Consider the following 21,025-nt stretch of genomic DNA (forward strand, 5'->3'; position numbering starts at 1 on the left):
TCTTTGTAGTTAATATTTGAGATCAACAAGTAGTTTTTTTATTCAAATCCTATAGTTTGATAAGCATTTTGAGTTCAAATCTTGAACAGTTGTTCTATCTTGACTTAACGTGACAAAAACTTTTGAAGGATTACTTAAACATTTTTCAATCTGTAACGAATATGAGTTACTTTTTCCTAAAACACATCAATTACTATACATAGTCTTACATTTAATTAACCTAAGTTTGGCCGGTTAACCGTAACTAACGGATCATGTAGGGTGCTTTAATAACCTTCCCTGTAGGATTAATTAGAACTCTTACCCATAATCTTAAGGTTAACCAGACCATAAAACAGAGTTAAATTTAAGCACTACATAATTAAAATTGGTGTCCTAATTCACCTTTAAATTAATTAGGTGGCGACTCTTTTAATTTATTAAACCTCAGAATTACCAATATGTTATACTCTAGTTTGACCCGTGTTAAAATGGGGTATAACAGCATGGCGACTCTGCTGGGGATTCTAGGTTGTAAACCATAACAAACTCAGGTTAATAATAAAAAATTAATTTGTGTATTTTTATTGGTATGATGCTTATTTGAATTGCTTTTATATGATAAATTGTATTTTATGATTTGTTTATCCGTTCTCATTGCTTTATATAAATTGTCATTCCGTTTCACATCCTTCACTTCTGAAAAATTCACACAAAGCACACACCTAGCGGTTACGTGGTTTGCGGCCGTGCACTTTTTAAAAAAGTACCTTTTAGGGGAGAGTTCGTGGGTAAGTCGATCAGCGGTGCAGTCGATAGTCACGGGCTTTCCACTCTCAAGTTGTCCACTTGGGAGCAGACCAGTCTAGAAAACCCACTCTTAGTCAACCTAAGATAGAGCTAAACCAAAATCCATTTAAGAGCATGCATCATTTTAACCTTAGGTGGCTTAATACCCGAGGTGTATTAAATCCATTAGTTAACCTTACCTAAATGTCCAAGTGGGTTTTCAACCCCAAGTGACACTTATCATATTTATGTGCATTATTTGAAGGGTGAACATGCCAATTATGTGGATCATTTACTTTAAATTAATTAAATCCTAGTTAAAGGAGCATGACTATCTTTTTTATAACATGTGTAAAGTTTTAAAATGACATAATCTTGCGGAACAACGAGAAGTTTACACATGACAAAAATATCTTTTATTGTACTTTCTTTTGATTTGCTTTACGTAAAAATAAATAAAATGGCTTAAGCGATTCATGTACTTCATTTGCTTTCGAAAAATAGAATTACTTACTCAATTAATTATAATAAATATATTCTTTTGTTCTTTTGATAAAAATACACTCTCTTTTTATAAAAAAAAAAGAAAAAAAGAAAGATGTTTAAGCAGTTATCTATTTATTTTCTTTTAAAAAAGAAACAGAATTATTAATTTATAGAAATGGAATGATACATAATGATATATTTATCTTTCAAATACACGTTAGGCCTACCTCTGGCACTAAGAGCCCCCCCTCCATATTAGGACGCACAATTATTTGTTATGCTTTGGAATTTGTCACATACTTTGCTTGCTTACTTGCTACGTCGCTTATTTGCTATGTTGCTTACTTGACTTTATTATTTTTACTAACATTTTGTTATTTTTAAGAAGATGAAAATATTGATTATCCAGCTTGCTTACTTTTTTTTATTTAAATATATACTCTATTTGTTTACATATTTTTTTTATTTTTATATCATCCTCTTGACTTAATAATAATCACCATCATTCCGCGCTTAGCGCTCTTTAACGACTCTAGAGCACCGTTTAGGTATTTACTTAGGCCCAAATTTCTTTTAGGTCCTCTCCAATTCTTAGAGTCTAATTAATATATCTTTTTAGTCTTTGGGCATGATCTTCTATTATTTATAAGGTAGGACGTTTTGCCCGCAAACTCTTCAACAAGCTCGATTTATCATCGTCCTTAGATAATGTAAGTCCTTAGATATTCGTGTCTTCAACTAGCCTTAAGGATTTTCTTTAAACAACAAGGTGTATAAAAATATTTCATTAAAAAACTGGCGTAATCTTTATAATTAAGTGAAATGTTTTGCCCATTTAATTTCGCAAGTTTTATTAATCACAAACTTTTCTTAAAAAAGGTTACATGCTTTTAAAATAATGCCACTCGTCCCTCACATAATTTTATACCTTCAATTCTTGCACATCTTTTCACACATGCCTAAACTTCTATCTCCACTAATATAAAATATAAATAGATTTCATAAAATATATTTAGTATTTTACCTATGTATTAGAATTTTCAACTTCGTGTCAATTCTCATTTACAAGTTGGTAGATGTCCAAATTCGCACAATCTATCGGGCAATAGAAGGCTACTATTTGGTCAATTTGCATCGTTAAATTATTCTAAAATTTTCACCTATTCAATTCAAATGTTCATATCATCTTTTTCGGGTTGCCGAGATTAATCTTCCCGCACCCGCCATTTCCAAGTCTTGGCATGCGAGTCGAGGGACCATCCCATAAGTCTCAAAATGGTTGATACCATATTCCAGGCCTCGACAACTTTATAATTTGCCAATGCTAAAAATAAATTTAGAATCATTTTATGTCCAAGTCTAGATAACAAGTCATTCTCGTCCATCCATTTCGCAACTTAGGCCATTGTTTATAGTTTAAGGCTCCTACTTAACATAGCATGAATTAATCTATATGATCATATGCTCTATTATTTTTTATGCATTTATTTTAATTATGACGAATACGCTAACACTTTATTTTTGTATAGTTTTATTTTTCCTTTAAAGGTTGCCTAGCATTGAACACTGTTTTGGCTGCGAATCTGCATCAAGGACGCAACTATAATGGCAAACCGATTTGGAGCACTCAGTACCGGTAAATGTTTGTTGCAAGTTGAGACTGATGATGAGGAAACAAATGTTGTACGGAGGAACATTTTGGTCAATCTGGGAAATACTTTCAACCTTCTCCCCAATCCAAATTCTGCTTCCAGCTCAAACCAAAATGTCTCTTTGACCATATCTCCTCATCCAACAACTATTTACATAAGTCCTCCACCAATACCGCCAAAATTTACTATCAATCCAGAGGCTTTGCCAGTCATCATGATGACCAATGCCCAATCGTCTGCACTTGCAACATCAGTCACAGAAAGCCAACAGAATCAATTGGCGTTATGTCCATACAAAAGACCAGAAAAGGAAATTAAGACGACTAGCTGGGATGACCAAGATAGAGAGATCCATAATCTAAGAAAGATTGTGGAGGAAGAAATGCGCGCAAGAAATATTCAAAGTTTAAGATACGAAAGTTTGTGCATGCATCCAAATGTTGAGCTTCCGCCAGGATTCAAAATTCCAAAATTCAATATTTTCAATGGGAAAGGAAATCCCATTTCTCATTTGAAAGATTACTGTAACAGATTAGTAGGGATTGGACATAATGAAGCCATTCGAATGAAGTTGTTCATTCAGAGTCTATCAGGGCTAGCGCTTGATTGGTTCACTCAACAAGATTTTAGCAAATGGTACACGTGGGAGGACATGGCCCGCGATTTTGTAGAACAATATAAGTTTAATATTGGAGATAGTCCAACGCTTTGCGATATGCGTGAAGTAGAAAGAATGCAACACGAGTCTTTTGCAGAATATGCCATGCGATGGAGACTGGAAGCTTCAAAAATACGCCCTCAATTGCCCGAGAATGAGTTGATTTCCACCTTCATCGAAATGCAAAAAGGCATATACTATGAAAAGTTGTTGTGCGCTCGGCTACATGACTTCTCAGATTTGATTAGAGTTGGAAAACTGGTAGAATCAAGCATTCGAGCATGAAGAATTGTTGACAATTCAAAATTACAAGCCACTTCCCAAGGCGAGGCATTCGAGAATTTGCAAGGCAAAAAGAGGAAGATAGATTCGACTTGCATGCCCGCTTATCAACCACAATCTCAACAAAATAGCCTAATCCACAAACTCATATACAACCCCAAGCTACTCGGCAAAGCATTCAACATCAAGCATAATCTAGCTATCGTCATTCAGAGAACCTGAAATTCCGCACTTTTACTCCTCTGAAAGAATCATTGACAAGCATATATGAGAGATTGAAAGCGAAAGGACTTTTACAGCCAAGGAAAGGATGGATCCCGCAAAATCTTCCTCCAGATTTTGATTGGTCGAAAACTTGTGCATACCATTCATATATTCAAGGCCATGACACAGAAGAGTGCCCAACACTTAAGCATAAGATTCAGAACATGATTGAAAACAACAAGATAATTGTGCAGCAAGAGCAACCATGCAACAACTATGACCCTTCAGTCGCTAATGCCATCGTGGTTAAAGGTGATCTTTCAAAGTTGGCACCAAGACCTTTGAAGAGAAAGCGTGAAGCTAAACAAGATGATTGACTAGAGCTTTTCATTACTACTATTTTGCCCGCCCTTTCATGATTGACTCTGTTTCATGTACTTTTGTTAAACTTTTGTATGAACTACGTTTTGACCTGGTTCCCGTTTAAGAGGGGATACGTAGGCAGCCCTATGGGTTCGGTCTCATCATAATAAAAATTTTATTTACCACAGTAGCAAAAACCGGGGCAGATTTTGCAAAAGGATAGTCATCATTCGGCAAAGCAAAAAATGAAATCCCGAGATACATATTTGTTACAAGCGCAACAGCAAAATTCCAGAATGCCATAACAGCAAGTTGTAGATTCAAAGCCAAAACTTTGACGTTCAATGCAAGGCAACCACTTTATTTTATACTAATGAATTTTCTTTGAGTAAAGCAGGGGCAAGCTCTAGCCATTCTCGATCAAGACGATCTGCGTGATGATCCAAAGCTCAGCATCAAGCCAAAATCGCAATCAGAAAAGGATGAAGCCAAGCCAACATGAATCAAATTTTGTAACTCACAATTTTTGTTTGAGTGCAGGAGTTTAATAATAGATAATTTCAGCTTGAAGATCTGACAAGCGTCAGCATCTCACCATGAACATTTGCTACTGCATTGCATCAAGCTCTTTACACCATACAATTTGCTATGTTAAAGACATTGTACCACGCTCTCCGCATCACACCTTGAATACTCGAAGGCAACGCACCAAGTTCTTCACCTGCATCATGAATATTCATTGCTTTGAATCAGGAATTACACCAAGCTTTTTTGCGTTTCACTAATTTTCTATGAATCAGGCACCACATCAGGCCCTTCACACCGCACCAATCTTGTAATATTAAACGAAGCATCGCATTTAGGCTTGTCCGCCTTTAATAGGACACTTAGGCTCGTCTGCCTTTAATAAGACGTTTAGGCACATTTTGCCTTTAATTAAATAATTAGGCTTATCCGCCTTTAATTGGATTTTTAAGCACGCTTGCCTTTAATATGATATTTAGGCTTGTCCGCCTTCAATAGGACATTTATACATTAAAATTTAGGTTTATCCGCCTTTAATTGGATATTTATGTACATTTATCCTTAATTAAATAGTTAGGCTTGTCCGCCTTTAATAGGACATTTAGGCTCGTCCGCCTTTAATAGGACGTTTAGGCACATTTTGCCTTTAATTGAAATTTAGGCTTATCCGCCTTTAATTTAAGTTTTAAGCAAGTTTGCCTATAATATGATATCTAGGCTTGTCCGCCTTCAATATGACATTTATGCATTAAAATTTAGGCTTGTCCACCTTTAATAGGACATTTAGGCTCGTCTGCCTTTAATTGGACGTTTAGGCACATTTTGCCTTTAATTAAATATTTAGGCTTATCCGCCTTTAATTGGATATTTATGCACATCTATCTTTAATTAAACACTTAGGCTCTTCCGCCTTTAATAGGACGTTTAGGCACATATTGCCTTTAATGAAATATTTAGGCTTATCCGCCTTTAATTGGATATTTATGCACAAATTAAATATTTAGGTTCATCTGTCTTTAATAGGACAATATGCACATTTATCTTTAATTAAATATTTTAGGCCCATCCGCCTTAAATAGGATATTTAGGTTTATCCGCCTTTAATTGAATTTTTAAGCATGTTTCCTTTGATATGATATCTAGGCTTGTCCGCCTTTAATAGGACATTTATGCACATTGTCTTAAATTAAATATTTTAGGCTCATCCGCCTTAAATAGGATATTTAGGCTTATCCGCCTTTAATTGGATTTTTAAGCACGTTTGCTTTTAATATGATATCTAGGCTTGTCCGCCTTTAATAGGACAGTTATGCCCAACGGTCTTTAATTAAATATTTAGGCTCATTACGCCTATCCATCTTTAATTGGATTTTTAAGCAAGTTTGCATTTAATATGATATTTAGGCTTGTCCTCCTACAACAAGACACTTTAGCACATATTCACATGCTTTCCATTAATTTATTTCGACCTAGATGGTCATGTTTTAATGTCATTACTAAGATGCATCACTATCATAAATCATTGCAAAGCACATTTATAAACTGCATGTTATCATTAGCGTAAAGCTACATTTTTGTTAAATTATTTTGGCCGACAAGGCCGCATTGTATAAGTAAACTCTCAAAAGGTGTCATTTTCATAAGGTTACTTTACAGCATATTGTATTTCAATATTTACTCTACTGACGAATTTGCCTTGCAGGCGATATAGTGCAACATGGCGATCAAGCCGAGTTATCGCAAATTATATTTGGAAACTCATAGTTTTATTTGTGTGCAGGAATTTACTAATAAACTTCAGCATGCAAATGCTCAAATTATTGGCACCGCTCCTTGAATATTTTTCTCTGTAAAGGCATTGCATCAAGCTTTCCGCACCATGGATATTTGCTACTGCACCAAACTCTTTGCACCGCACCTTGAATATTGTTATTATAATTCTGGCATCGGATCAAGCTTTATGTACCATATCAAGCTATTTGCATAGCATCATATCAATCTTTGTAATTATAAATCAAGCACTACATGCCAGGCTTGTCCACCCTCAAGTAGGATATATCGGGTTCATCCACCCTCAAATAGGATATATCGGGTCTATCCACCCTCAAATAGGATATATCGGGTTCATCCACCCTCAAAAAGGATATATCGGGTTCATCCGCCCTCAAATAGGATATATCGGGTTCATCCACCCTCAAATAGGATATATCGGGTCTATCCGCCCTCAAATAGGATATATCGGGTCTATCCGCCCTCAAATAGGATATATCGGGTTCATCCGCCTTCAAATAGGATATATCGGGTCCATCCGTCCTCAAATAGGATATATCGGGTCTATCCGCCCTCAAATAGGATATATCGGGTCTATCCGCCCTCAAATAGGATATTGGAGTTAATCCTTCCTCCAAAAGGACGTCAATTTATTTCGACCCGAGCGGTCCCGCTTGCATAAGCATTGCTAAAATATATCTTTCATAAATCATTTCCAAATGCATTTATTTTCATAAGCTGAATTTTCATATGGCATTGCGATCATGAAATATATCACCATAACATTATATTTTATATGTTTGCACAATAAATTCGCATTTCTTATTAATTGACTCCTAAATATTATTTTCGTAAGATTACTTTTATGGCATATTGCATCTTATTTCCTAACGAATTTTTTTAGCATTGTTAAAGATTTGCAGGAAATATAGCGCAATGTGGAACTATATCTTAGCAGTGAACTGGGGCAGTTGTTGGGGAGGAATACCAAACTCTCCAATAAAGGTCAAGGATCTACTTCGAACTCCACTCAGGTCGACTCTCAAAATTCCTAACAAAATTCTTATTTTAAACATCTTTCTTTCAATCACGGTACCCACTATTTCTATGATTCGACACTGGGACAGTATTTTTAGGATCCGCAACAATAGTTAAATCCTACCCCATAATACCATAAGTCTTGAACTACATATGGCCCGATTCTCATGAAAACCGAGATATGTAGGCAAATCGAAACCGGAATTCGGCCACAATTATTTTTTTTTACGTCCCCTGTGTCCCATTCCAACCTTGATGGTCGAGACAAAATTGGCTACTAAGTCAATATTCTTTGCCCGAAAACTCTTTCATCGTCTCCGGTCAAAGAGGGGCAGCTGTTGACATCCAATTTTGTCCCTCCTTTCTTCCAAATTATTTCTTTGAGCTTCTAATATTGTTTATTATGTAAGAATATTTATTTTACTATTTTATCTAATTAGTATCATTATTTTATTATTCTATTTTTTCATTAGATAATGTTATTGGGGTTATTATTATTATTATTATTATTATTATTATTATTATTATTATTAGTATTATTATTACTACTACTACTACTATCACTATTATTATTATTATTATTATTGTTATTTATTATTATTATTTCTACTATGATGACGACGATGATTTTATCTCTCAAATAATTTCATTTAACGTCAATCTAATAATATTCTCCTTTACAAATATTTTTCACTGCATTGCAGTGATCCTATTTGTAATATATTTATTAGTATCTACTAAATATATTTTTACAACAAAAGTTTGTAATTATTTAAACACTAGAAAATTATTTAATATAAATATTTATTACTAAGCATATCAAGATTTAAGATTTAAGAAGCCCAAATAAAAGATGAAGAAGAAAGAGATTTAGCCCTTTCCATAGCCCAAATCGGAGGCCCATACCCACCATCCCACCTGCTCTACTTCTTTTCCCTGTCAGCTCCACATAAGCCCCACGTCAGTGCCACATAGGTGCCAACGGTCCAAAAGACACGCCAAGCACACGCCTAGCACAACCCTCACACACATCCCACTCCTATGTCCACGTGGCGACATCTGAGCCGAAGATTTTAAATCGACGATTAGGATCAAAACTTCTAGAAAACTCTAAAATATCACCATTTATTGACTTTCCTTTTATTATTTTAATTTTACAATTTAATTTCAGCCATAGATTCATCTAATCTAATGGTCAGAATCCCCCCCATCATAATATCTTTTCCTAACCCTAATTCCTATTCTCTCTCTCCTAAACATCCAAAATAGACGCTTCTTCTCCTCCCTTTCCTCTTCTTCACAAAATTCCATCCTTGCTCAGCCATGGCAAACCTTGCCATTACCATTTTTAGAATAAGAAGCTGTACATCTCATTTAATTCTCCTGCAAGATCAACGTTCAAAATTCAAACGTCCCTTGACTCGATTTCAAGCCTTAAAATCCCGCCCAAATTAACCCTAGGAAACCCTAGCTAGTCCTCCCATAAATACTGATGTTTAGGAATACTTTCGGACCACTTCTGGAACGATGGCGTCTCTGCCTTTTTGAAAGAACTTTGCTCTTCAGAAAATACTCTAAAAATCCTTGGTTGCATCGCCTCTGTTTCTCTTTGCTACAACAGAGGCATTTTGTTTGCACTTTTTTGGAGCTTGTAAAGTTCGTGGTTGCAAGTTTGAGCCCTAGTTCGAAGCCGGAGTCAAGTAGATCTGTTTGATGCGCGCCCTAGTTCCTGCACCACAAAAGGTCAGCGACTCTCTTAATTCTATCTCCCGTTTTCTTTTATCTAGTTTCAACTTGCGTGTTTATTTGCTAGTATGTGAATCACTGTTTTTTTTTGTTTTTTAGAAATTGATTTAGGATATACTCGGATCGTGTATTTTGGTTGTAAGCAATTTTGTACTAGAATGAAATGTGTTTGACCGAATTGCAGATAGCATGTCCTTAGGGAATTCTGATTATGAGTTTCTTGAGATATATTATCGTATTTCCCTTATTAGCAATCATGTGTTAGTTTCTGTATTATCTAGTTGTAAAGAAGTTTTTTTTAAAATAGTTGTTCACATATTAGAATCCATGTGTTAGGATTTTCTTACTTATTTATAGATAACTAAGGATTTATTCTTTTATGCAATATTTTTAGATTAATATTTTTAGTTTATGGGAAGAATGCTATCTTATCACAACCCATACTAAAACTCATGCCATTAGGATATTTATAATGAGCAGATAATTAAGCGAAGTATGTGTTTGTTGTGTTCTTTGAATTTGATCATGTTCAGAACAACATACTTATAACTTAACTTAGCCGAATATTAAGATGTTGGAATTCTGTTTAAAAGTGGAGACGAGAGGCTATGGTTTAGGGTCCTACTTGTTTGGATATTATGTCTGTTTGAATTGCTGATATGAATGAAGTTTGGTATTAAAAAACTTGAGAAATTGCTTAGGCCTTTCAAACTATAAATAACTAAAGTTTTCTAAATAGTTATGCGCCTTTGTTCACTTAAGTAGGAAAGTTCTTTGGCTGAGGAATAACATAGAATTATTATAAACTTAAGTAGAACTAGTTAGTGCTTAACAATGTGTTATAGATTGAAAATTATACTCTCAATTGGTAGAAAAGATAATATTCAGGAAGGTTAAAATATCATGTGCAAAGGACTTGAAGTTATTTTAAACCACCCGCCATTATTAAGTTCTTGTATGGGCGCTCAAGAAGAGTTTATTCTGAAGTAAGTGCAGCAGTTTTGACATTGATGAACCTTTAAAATTATTTTCCTTCCCTAACCTTTACTACAAAGTATGCTGTTAGGATATTTTTTTAACATTTGGTTCTATTAATTGAATAAGGTTAAAATAGTATGTATTTAGTTCCTTTTAAAAAGGGTTAAGTGAGTTTCCATATTTACTGTCGCCAAAATCGATTATTCTTAGGCTAGCTTTGTTAGTTTAACTTTTAGATCTCAAATGAACGTGGAAAAGACTATCTTCATATCTTTTTGAGGAAACTACAAATATGTTTGGTTCACTGAAGGAAGATAATCATTTGCACTTTAACGAAAGCCTAAGATTCGGGTTTAAGCTAGAAGATTGACTTATATGTTGCCTTTGTTTTCGTAGTCTATTTCAGGTTTTTTTTTATTTTTTATTTTTATAACATTTCTCTAATCCATGTCTTCTTTCATCTTTGTTTGCATATGCACTTAGATAATACGAGTCTTAATGCAAGACTCGCCAAACCGAGCATGGAGTCACCACTACATTTTACGCTAATGGACAGCAAGAAAATAAGCAAATTTGCTTGGGGTCGCCTATGGCGGCCTTCGTTTTAGCATAAATTCCGTTTCTCTTGGTTGATTATTATTTATGCGATTTGGATTTTTTAGTTTAGATTCATCTTTAGTATGGTATTGACAATCAAGTTGGAATTTGGTATTTTCACTTTAGGATGATAACAAATTATTTATCTTATATATTGTAGTGCTCTTGTTGGTTTTAATATGAACTAGTAAAACTAGATGCGTGTCATATTTATTAGAATCAGCAGTGCTTTTTAAACTCATAATTAGCACAGAACTTGAACTCCAGTTTTATTTTAGAATGTGACTTTTAGCCTTTCAAATGTTAAAGTTCTTTCGGAACTAAGCAAACTGATTTTTGGCATCTTTATCCGTTGCTTTAGTTTAAAGAGTTCTTTTGTAGTTAATTATTTGAGATCAAACAAGTATTTTTTTTTATTTCAAATCCTAATAGTTTTGATAAAGCAATTTTGAGTTCAAATCTTGAACAGTTGTTCTATCTTGACTTAACGTGACAAAAACTTTTGAAGGATTACTTAAACATTTTTCAATCTGTAACGAATATGAGTTACTTTTTCCTAAAACACATCAATTACTATACATAGTCTTACATTTAATTAACCTAAGTTTGGCCGGTTAACCGTAACTAACGGATCATGTAGGGTGCTTTAATAACCTTCCCTGTAGGATTAATTAGAACTCTTACCCATAATCTTAAGGTTAAGCAGACCATAAAACAGAGTTAAATTTAAGCACTACATAATTAAAATTGGTGTCCTAATTCACCTTTAAATTAATTAGGTGGCGACTCTTTTAATTTATTAAACCTCAGAATTACCAATATGTTATACTCTAGTTTGACCCGTGTTAAAATGGGGTATAACAGCAATTTGAACACTAATGGAACAGTACCATGCACTCCAAGCACTGTAGAGAAAACAAAAGAGGAAGGGAAGCAAATGGAAACTCAAGCACAAACATGGGCAAATGTGGTGGTTGGAAACAAATTGGCTATGAAGGGCATGAACCTGCAATTTATTGCCCCAATTGTGCAAAATGGAGAGAAAATGGTGAAAATCGAAGGAGAAGATGTAGAGCAGGAGACAGCAAAGTGGAAGAATGCTATTGTCATCTATGTAATAGGTGATTCTCCCTCAATTGGAGCCATGGACAGATTTGTGCATTCACTGGGGAAATACTCAAAGAAGCCTCAAATATACTACCATAATGAGGATTATTTCATCATTAGATTCATTAGTTCTGAGGAGAGGGACCGAATTCTGTACTCAGGACCTCATACGATCAATAATAGACCAATAATTATGAAGGCATGGTTGGAGGAGTTCAACCTTCATGATGAGGTGTTAAAGACAATTCCATTGTGGGTTAAATTGCCTAATCTACCTGTAAATTGGTGGAGTATGACAGCACTAAGCAAAATAGGTAGTGCTTTAGGTAACCCCATCTATGTTGATGAGTGTACGACTGATGCAGTGAGAGTGTCATATGCAAGACTATTAGTTGAAATGGATATCACAAAGCCACTTCCAAGACAAATAAAATTGCAGGATCCTAAAGGGAGGGAGATGATGCAGATGGTGGAGTATGACTGGGAGCCCAAATATTGCAACAAATGCTTGAAAATAGGTCATGAATGTACTGAAAACAGGAAGCCAATACAGCAGAAGAAGAAAAATAAAGGGAGAATGGCATGGGTCAGAGTGGATAAAGAAGAATATAATGAAACTAAGGAGAATGATCAAAAAATAGAGAGTTCAGAACAACCAAGGATTGAGGCAGAACAAGGAAAAGATGGAGTGCAAAGCAAGGATGCATGGTGGATAACAGTAGTAGGCAAATCTGCAGCAAGAACCGGTACAGCAAAACAGAAAGAAGTTCATAGCATTGATGAAGCTAATACTTTTCAGAGTTTGATGTATGATCATAGGAATAAAATAGCAGGAACAAGTCAGATCAGTAGCCAAGGAGATCAAGGGTACTTTCACTATACATTCCAGTATGAGTGTGGTTACTTGGAATGTTAGAGGGATGAATAAAACATATAAGCAGAAAGAAGTGTCACACCTCCTTTTTCGCTACTACACCCCGTGAAGGGTATAATAAAGGAGTTTTTCCAATTAAAGGACAATCGAAACGAGATTCGTTTATTAAGAGATTCAGAGTCGCCACTTGGGAGATTTATGGTGTCCCAAGTCACCGGTTTGAATCCCGAATCGAGGATAGGGTTTGACTCTGTATTACAGTCGCGAACCAGAAATCCGAGCAAGGAATTCTATTAACCCGGGAGAAGGGGTTAGGCATTCCCGCGTTTCGTGGTTCTAGCACGGTCGCTCAACTGCTATATTTGGCTAAAATCTGATTTTAATACATGTTTTAACTTATGTGCTTTTGAACCTTGAACCGCTTTATTATTATTTTTAACGAGAATTGCAACATCGTGAAAATGTATTTCGAACCACGTTACATAAATGCACCCGTGGTTGTTGACACATTTCGACTTCGTTGAGATTTGGATTTGGGTCACATAAATGCGCACCCGAGTTTAGGAAGGTAAAATTAGTTAAGTAACGGACCTAAAGCAACTAACGTGTTATTATCTTTGGGGAAAGCCGTGAAATTCGCTAAACGGCCTCCCGAATTCTAAGGATTTTAATGGGAACATTTTAAAAGGGGGCCCCGCAATTTATGCATTTTATTTGTCGGGGCTCACCTCATTTATTATTTAAAGGCCAGTCCTAAAGCAAGCTACAATTTTCTGCTTAATTTGTCCCTAAAAATAAAAGAAGAAGCCCTAATTAATTAGTATTGTTCAAAACTATTATACTTAGGTCCTTGACTGTATAATTCAGGTTTAACAAATTCGGGGCCTCGGAATCAGCCCAAAAACTGAGTGAGACGATCAGCCTTGAAAAGCTATTTAGAGGCGTAGGGCCTTGGCCTGGGTCCAATTCGGGCACACTGGGCTTGAAATTCAGTTGTAGTTCTGCCCAGTTGTGAATTCTCAGCATGCAATATGATTCCAATTAGATGTTGTCCTCAAATTAAGCTCAGCAATGCTGATCGAAACAAACCTACTATTAATTTGGATTACACGTTCCTGTGTCTAAACCAATGAACCGTTATCAACACTTTGGGAAGTCAATGTTCAAACTAATACAATCACTATTTATAGTAAACTTATTAAATCCAGAAAGAACACAGCACGCTGAGTACTGACTCTTTGGCAAAAAGCAAAAAAAAATCAGAAATGCTGAAATCGAAACTGATGCTCATGTGTAACCTACGTTTGGTGTTTTCTATCCAAATTCCAATGCTACTCGAATTGACAACTTCAAATTCACATTATATTCCCCTTTTCCTTTCAATTGATACAATACTACTTCAATTAACGACTAGTATGAAAGCTAACTCCAGTTTAACAAACATTAAATTAAGTATTCATAAACTGAGAATAAGCAATCTAACTAACCAAATACAGTCCAAACAATCATGTTATGGTCCAGATCAGTTCAATAGTCCAGTATAGCCCACTTTTAACTACAGAAATCAAACATTAGATGCTAACATGTGTATTAATATGAACTATAGTTAACGTCTCTCATACAACCCAATTTTCAGTCCAGTTGATACAAAACCAGCAGGGATCTACATAACATCAGTGAGTGAAATGTTTAAATACACAAATCAGAAAGAGAGCTAAATCAGAACTTAGGCTTCAATTCTTCACATATATTCATTCTTCATGTTTTCAGCTTACAATTGCCAAAGTTACAGCTGTGTACCTGGAATTGGAATAGAATGTAAGAGGAGAAGAAGATCAGCAGCAGCAGAGGTCTAACGGGAATCAAAACCAGCAACAACAGGAATAATTTTGAACCGAAATCACTTCACAGAACCCAGAAAAACATCACAGAAACACAGCACCCAATAACTGATCCAAAAATGTCTCGACTGAACCCAAAACCCACTTGAAATCAAACCAGAAACACTTCTGAAACTTCAACTACCAGAAATTAAGCTAGGAAATGCAAATCAACTACTAAAACTTGTAATTAACCTAAGAAATTGAATAGAACAGTGGATTTTTGGATTTTTCTGTAGCTTTTGTATATTTTTTTTTTTTTTGAGATTTTTAAGATGAAAAGAGACTTTAGAATTTCAGATCTAGTGTCTGAATTTGAAATTCAAATTTAACTTCCGGAAACTATATCTATTTTGGGGGGAATTTTTGGAGGTTCAGACTTTTTAGGAATTTTCAGGGTCTGTAAACTTGTTCAACAAGGCAGTATCCACTGCCTTTTATAGGCAAAAGTGAGGGCAGCCCTCAGATTTTTCAATTTTCCTTTTAGTCCCTCTTTTATTTTCCAATTTTACTCACTTAGTCCTCTATTTTCTGACTTATTACTCAAGTTACTACACTAAGACTGCTGAAACTTACACTAAGGCCCTATTCAAGACGAGTCTAGGGAATTCTAGCATTGTTTTCTATTTATGGAATACCTATACTACCCTTACTTTTATTCTGAAATTGCTAAACCTAACAAACTAACCCATTTTAAGTGCCCAAAATACCCCTGAATACCCCTGAAACTACTAACCCTATACCAAACTAGACCCCGCCCTCTTTTACCCTAGTTAAGGTCAACTACAGGCAAACCAAATACCTCTAATTCAGCTATAACCAACCAGGTTAAAAAGCGCTAGAATTGAATTATCAAAACTGCAAATTAATCCTGATTCATACTTTACCAAACCATCAATCAAACAAAATTAACAATCAAACATTAGACTAAACTAAACTAAAAAATTAAACATGAACTAACACAGAATCATCAAACAATAAGAAAGAAAAGAGAAGAAGAGAAAACAGAATAAAAAAACGAATAAAAAATCATAAAATTCTGGATGGAACAGGAATCACACATGAATGAGGCTGAACTAAACGAGATTAGGCAGGGATAGAAAAATCAACACAGGAATCAAACAAAAATAATGCGACAAGGAAACCAGAATCATTAAACGAAAATTACAATCAAATAAGAGTAGAAACTCACTGACTAACAATTATCACAACGAAAAACAAACAGAAGAAACAATCAAATAAGAAGGGCAAAAACCTTACTGATTAAACTTCTATAGTCCCGCTTCTTAGATTTGAAATTCAGACCACTCTGGTGAAATTCGAATGCTATTGACAACGGATTCAACATGAGGGAGGCGAGGTGACCCTAGGGTGTTAATTTGAGGCCAATTGGGTGAACTAGGGTTTTGACGAAATCTTTGATTTGATATTCGAAGACTTCGACCGGGATTCGAGGAAAAAGGTTTAAGGACTTGAAGAGAGGAGGGTGAGGAGACTCTGTGGTGTTATTTTGGTGGTGAACGGAGCCGGCGCCGCCATGTGCGGCGGAGATGGAGTTTAGGATTTTGTATATTTGGGGCGTTTGGTTGGGATTTGAGAAGAGTTGGTCATGGATTCGTGTTGAGGGGGTTAAGACGGTGTAGGAGTGTCATTTTGGGCGGCTTTGAAGCATCGCCGCCGGCGGAGACGGTTTCCGGCCGGCGGCTTAAGGCGGAGGGTAGCGGAGACGGACAGGGTACGAGGAAGGAGACCTTTGTCTCTAGGGTTCTGTAGATTTTAAGACAATTTTATTTAAAAGCACTGAACTAGTAAGGACCGTTGGATGATAAGAAATGAACGGTCAAGATGGATTGGGACTTTAAAGATCGCAAAACGACGTAGTATTGACATGATACTACGTCGTTTTGAGGGGTCTTAGGGGCTGAAAACTGGACCGGATAAGAGAGTGAATTTGGGCCAATTTGAAGTGGGTTTGGGGTTTTGGCTTTGGGCTGGTATTAAAATGGCCCAATCTTGGTGCCTGATTTTTCTTTTATTTAAGCTCAAGTCAATTTCATTTTATTTCTTTTGATTTTTGTTCATTTATTATTTTTTTTGAATTTTGTTAAATGCAAAACTAAAAGTAAAAACCCCAAATTAACTCCAAGATTACACTAATTAAGTTCCAAATAAACTAATTCCTAATTCAAAAGCAAACCAAGACAAATTAAAAGTATAAATGCAAAAGAACCATTTTTGTTATTTTTTTTATTATTTTTTGTAGTATTGATCACTAATTAATCCTAAAATGTGACATTAACCCTACATGCAAATGCCAAGTATTTTTTTTATTTTTCATGAATTAAAAAATAATAAGCGTGCACAAACAAATGCAAACAATTAACAAAAAATGCCACAAAAATCCATAAAATTGTAAATAATGAAAAGAAGTTATTTAGTTTTGAATATACGGGAGTAATTCATATAGGGGAAAAATCACGTGCTCACAAGAAGTTAAGGAGTTTGTTAGAATAAATAATAAAGCTATAATAGCTATAGTAGAGCACAGAGTTAAGGAATTGAAAGCCATTGCTATAATCAGGAAGATTGCTCCAAGACAGGAATGGGTATCTAATGCTAAAACAGGAAACAAAGGAAGAATTTGGATAATGTGGGATCCTAGAATCTATATCTTTGATCCTAAGGAAATGGATGAACAATTTATTCATGGGCAGGTTAGAGTGAAGTCAAGGCCAGTTAATTTTGGTTTCACAGCTGTTTATGGATTACATACTATCAAAGACAGGAAACCTTTATGGGATAAACTGAGGCAAATAAATAGTATTCAACAAGGTCCTTGGTTGGTAATGGGGGATTTTAATGCAGTTCTTCATATAACAGACAGACAACATGGATCAGAAGTGCAGGACATGGAAATGAAAGATTTTAAGGAATACATGATGGACACAGGCATGAATGAATTACCATCAGTGGGAAGGGACTATACATGGACCAATAATCATACATATAGTAGGATAGATAAGGGGTTGGTGAACACTGAGTGGATGATGATAATGCCAAGCATGAAAATACAGGTATTAAAGCCATTGATATCTGACCACTCTCCATTAAAGCTGATGATCACACAGGGGCATACAAAGAAATGCAGACCATTTAGATTTTTGAATTGCATTGCTGATCACCCTCAATTTATCCAACTGGTTCAAAGTGCTTGGAAAGAGGAAAAGGAAACTAGAAAGATGCAAAGAGTGTGGCAGAAACTGAAAAGAACTGAGGAGCTCATCAAGGAACTAAATACACAGCATTACAAAGGGCTGGATGGGAAAATTAAAGAGGCAAGGATAGAGTTACAGACAATACAGGAAGACATGGGTAATAGAAGGCATGACACTGTGCTAATTGAGAAAGAGAGGATATTGAAGCAGGAGTTAGAAAAATAGGTGAATATTGAAGAAAGTGTCTACAAACAAAAATCAAGGGTGCAATGGCTGAAACTGGGAGATTCCAATTCAAGATATTTCTTTGCACAGATGAAGCATAGAAACAGTACAAATGGAATTCAAATGCTAGTAGATGATATGGGGAAGCAATTGGTGCTAGATGATGAAATAGAAGCAGAAGTTCTTGGCTATTACAGGAACCTTTTAGGTGCAAAAGATGAGTCCATTCCAGCCGTAAATCCAAACATAATCAAAATGGGAACTACCTTGAGTAGAGACCAACAACTGCACCTCATCAGACAAATTACCAAGGAAGAAATAGAAGAGGCATTGAATGATATAAATGACCTCAAGGCTCCAGGATATGATGGTTTCAATGCAGTATTCTTTAAGAAAGCATGGGGTGTATAGGTAAAGAGGTGATAAAGGCAGTGGAGGAGTTCTTTGAATCTGCACAGATGTACAAACCAGTAAATTGCACAGCTATAACTCTGATACCTAAAGTCAAGAATCCAACAAGTATAAATGAGTTCAGGCCTATTTCTTGCTGCATAGTGATTTACAAAGTAATCTCTAAGGTGCTAACTAGAAGATTGCAGTGTGTTATGAATGTGTTGGTAGATACTTCTCAAGCTGCATTTGTGCCAGGAAGAGCAATAACTGATAATATCATTCTGAGCCATGAGTTGATTAAAGGATATGGGAGGAAAGGTGTATCTCCAAGGTGCATGATGAAACTTGACATGCAGAAAGCATACGACTCAATTGAGTGGGACTTTATGGAACAAATGATGCATGCTCTAGCTTTCCCAGGTCAATTTGTGAAGTGGATAATGGAGTGTATAAGAACAGTGTCATATACAATACTGATAAATGGTGCTCAGACTAGACCCTTTAAAGCACAAAGAGGTTTAAGACAAGGGGATCCCCTATCCCCTTATTTGTTTGTGCTTGCACTGGAATACTTGACAAGGAGGATGAAAATGCTCACTAGAGACCCAGACTTCAACTACCACCCTAAGTGTGCAAAGATGAAAATCTTGCAACTTGGGTTTGCTGATGATCTTTTACTTTTTTGCAGGGGAGACCTGAAGTCAGTACAGCTTATATTCAATGGATTTCAAGAGTTTTCAAAGGCATCAGGATTGAAAATTAACAAGAACAAAAGCTCTATCTTCTGTGGAGGAGTCACAAAAGAAAACCAAAAAGAACTGCTAAAATTTCTGGGGATACAACAGGGAGAGCTGCCTGTGAGATACCTTGGAGTCCCACTAAGCACAAAGAGAATATCAGTGGCACAATGCCAACCCTTGATTGAGAAGATTGTAGGAAGAATAACTACTTGGACTACCAGATTCCTGTCCTATGCAGGAAGAGTACAGCTTATAAAAGTGTACATTTGCAATGCAGACATACTGGGCACAAGTGTTTGTGATGCCCAAGAAGATTACAAGTTAATGAATCCATTGCAGNNTCCTAACCAATCACACACACTAACTCAATAACATCCTACGAACTTACTCGAGCGATCAAATCGCCAAAATAACATCAAAATCAATGAATCAAGCCTCAAAATTATCATTTTCATTTTCAACTCCCTAAACTTCTAATTTTAGAGAATTGGGTCCGAAACACGTCAAACGACGTCCGATTTCGATCAAACTTCACAGGAAGCGCTTAACACACATTTAAGACCTGTACCGGGTGTCGGAACAAAAATACGAGCCCGATACCATAGTCTTTTGATCAATTTTCATTTCCATTTTCCTTAATAATTTCAGAAAAATAATTTCACAGAAAAATTCATTTCTCGGGCTCTCGACCTCGAAATTCGACTCCGGGCATATGCCCGAGTCCCATATTTTTCTACCGACCCTCCAGGACCGCCTAATCACGGGTCCGGGTCCGTTTACCAAAAATGTTGACCAAAGTCAACTTTAGCAATATTAATATCAAAATTCTTCAAATTTTTCACAAAGTTCACATATTTCAACATAAAAGCTTTCCGGCTTCGCGCCCCGACTGCGCACGTAAATCGAGGCAACTAGAGGCGAGGTTTTCAAGGCCTCGGAAGCACGGAAAAGAGAGAAATCCGGTGATGACCCTTTGGGTCGTCACAGTTTCGTACCTGAGTTGAGAGTGTTCAAATGGTCGGGCTTGCCTAACATTGTGTTGGGCGCCATCACGACCGGGATTGGGGTCGTGACAGTTGGTCGCTAAACAAAGGGTAGGCAGATAGCGACCAACTTTGGTCGCTAAAGTGGGACTCAGTTATAAATTTTAATAATTATATTTTTAATATAAATATTACATAAAATATAAATAAATTAGATTTAAATTTTGCGGCCAACTTTGGTCGCTAAATTAATTTCATGTATAATTAGCGACCAAAGTTGGTCTCCATTGAGGTCAACAATGGTAAATATTAAAATCACTTTTGTATTTACTATCTAAATAATATAAATGTAAGTCGTTAATATATATAATATATATACTTACGCTGTAATATGCACTAAGTATAAGTGTATTAGGTAATATTATAACGAATATATAAGGCGTATATATATCTAATATATATAATTACGCTGTACTATGCACTAAGTATAAGTGTATTAGGTAATATTATATCGAATATATAAGGCGTATATATATATATA

At 35.7% G+C, this 21,025-nt stretch overlaps 1 protein-coding gene across 1 annotated transcript; it reads left to right on the forward strand.

Annotated features, from left to right (window-relative positions):
• Positions 11,918–18,368, forward strand: LOC109235244. Its single transcript, XM_019401283.1, has 3 exons — positions 11,918–13,041; positions 16,572–16,697; positions 17,396–18,368. Exons 1-3 carry the CDS (start codon positions 11,918–11,920, stop codon positions 18,366–18,368), a joined length of 2,223 nt encoding a protein of 740 aa, XP_019256828.1.

This window comes from Nicotiana attenuata, chromosome 1 (assembly GCF_001879085.1).
Source record: "Nicotiana attenuata strain UT chromosome 1, NIATTr2, whole genome shotgun sequence".
Lineage (NCBI taxonomy): Eukaryota > Viridiplantae > Streptophyta > Magnoliopsida > Solanales > Solanaceae > Nicotiana > Nicotiana attenuata.

Bases quoted from the DNA above. Each gene is read 5' to 3' on its own strand.
- LOC109235244 (XM_019401283.1), top strand. From the start codon at position 11,918: ATGGGGTATAACAGCAATTTGAACACTAATGGAACAGTACCATGCACT. The intron at 13,042-16,571 runs GTACTTTCACTA...AAGACGGTGTAG, and splicing joins AGTAGCCAAGGAGATCAAGG to GAGTGTCATTTTGGGCGGCT. The intron at 16,698-17,395 runs GTAGATTTTAAG...TAATTCATATAG, and splicing joins ACCTTTGTCTCTAGGGTTCT to GGGAAAAATCACGTGCTCAC.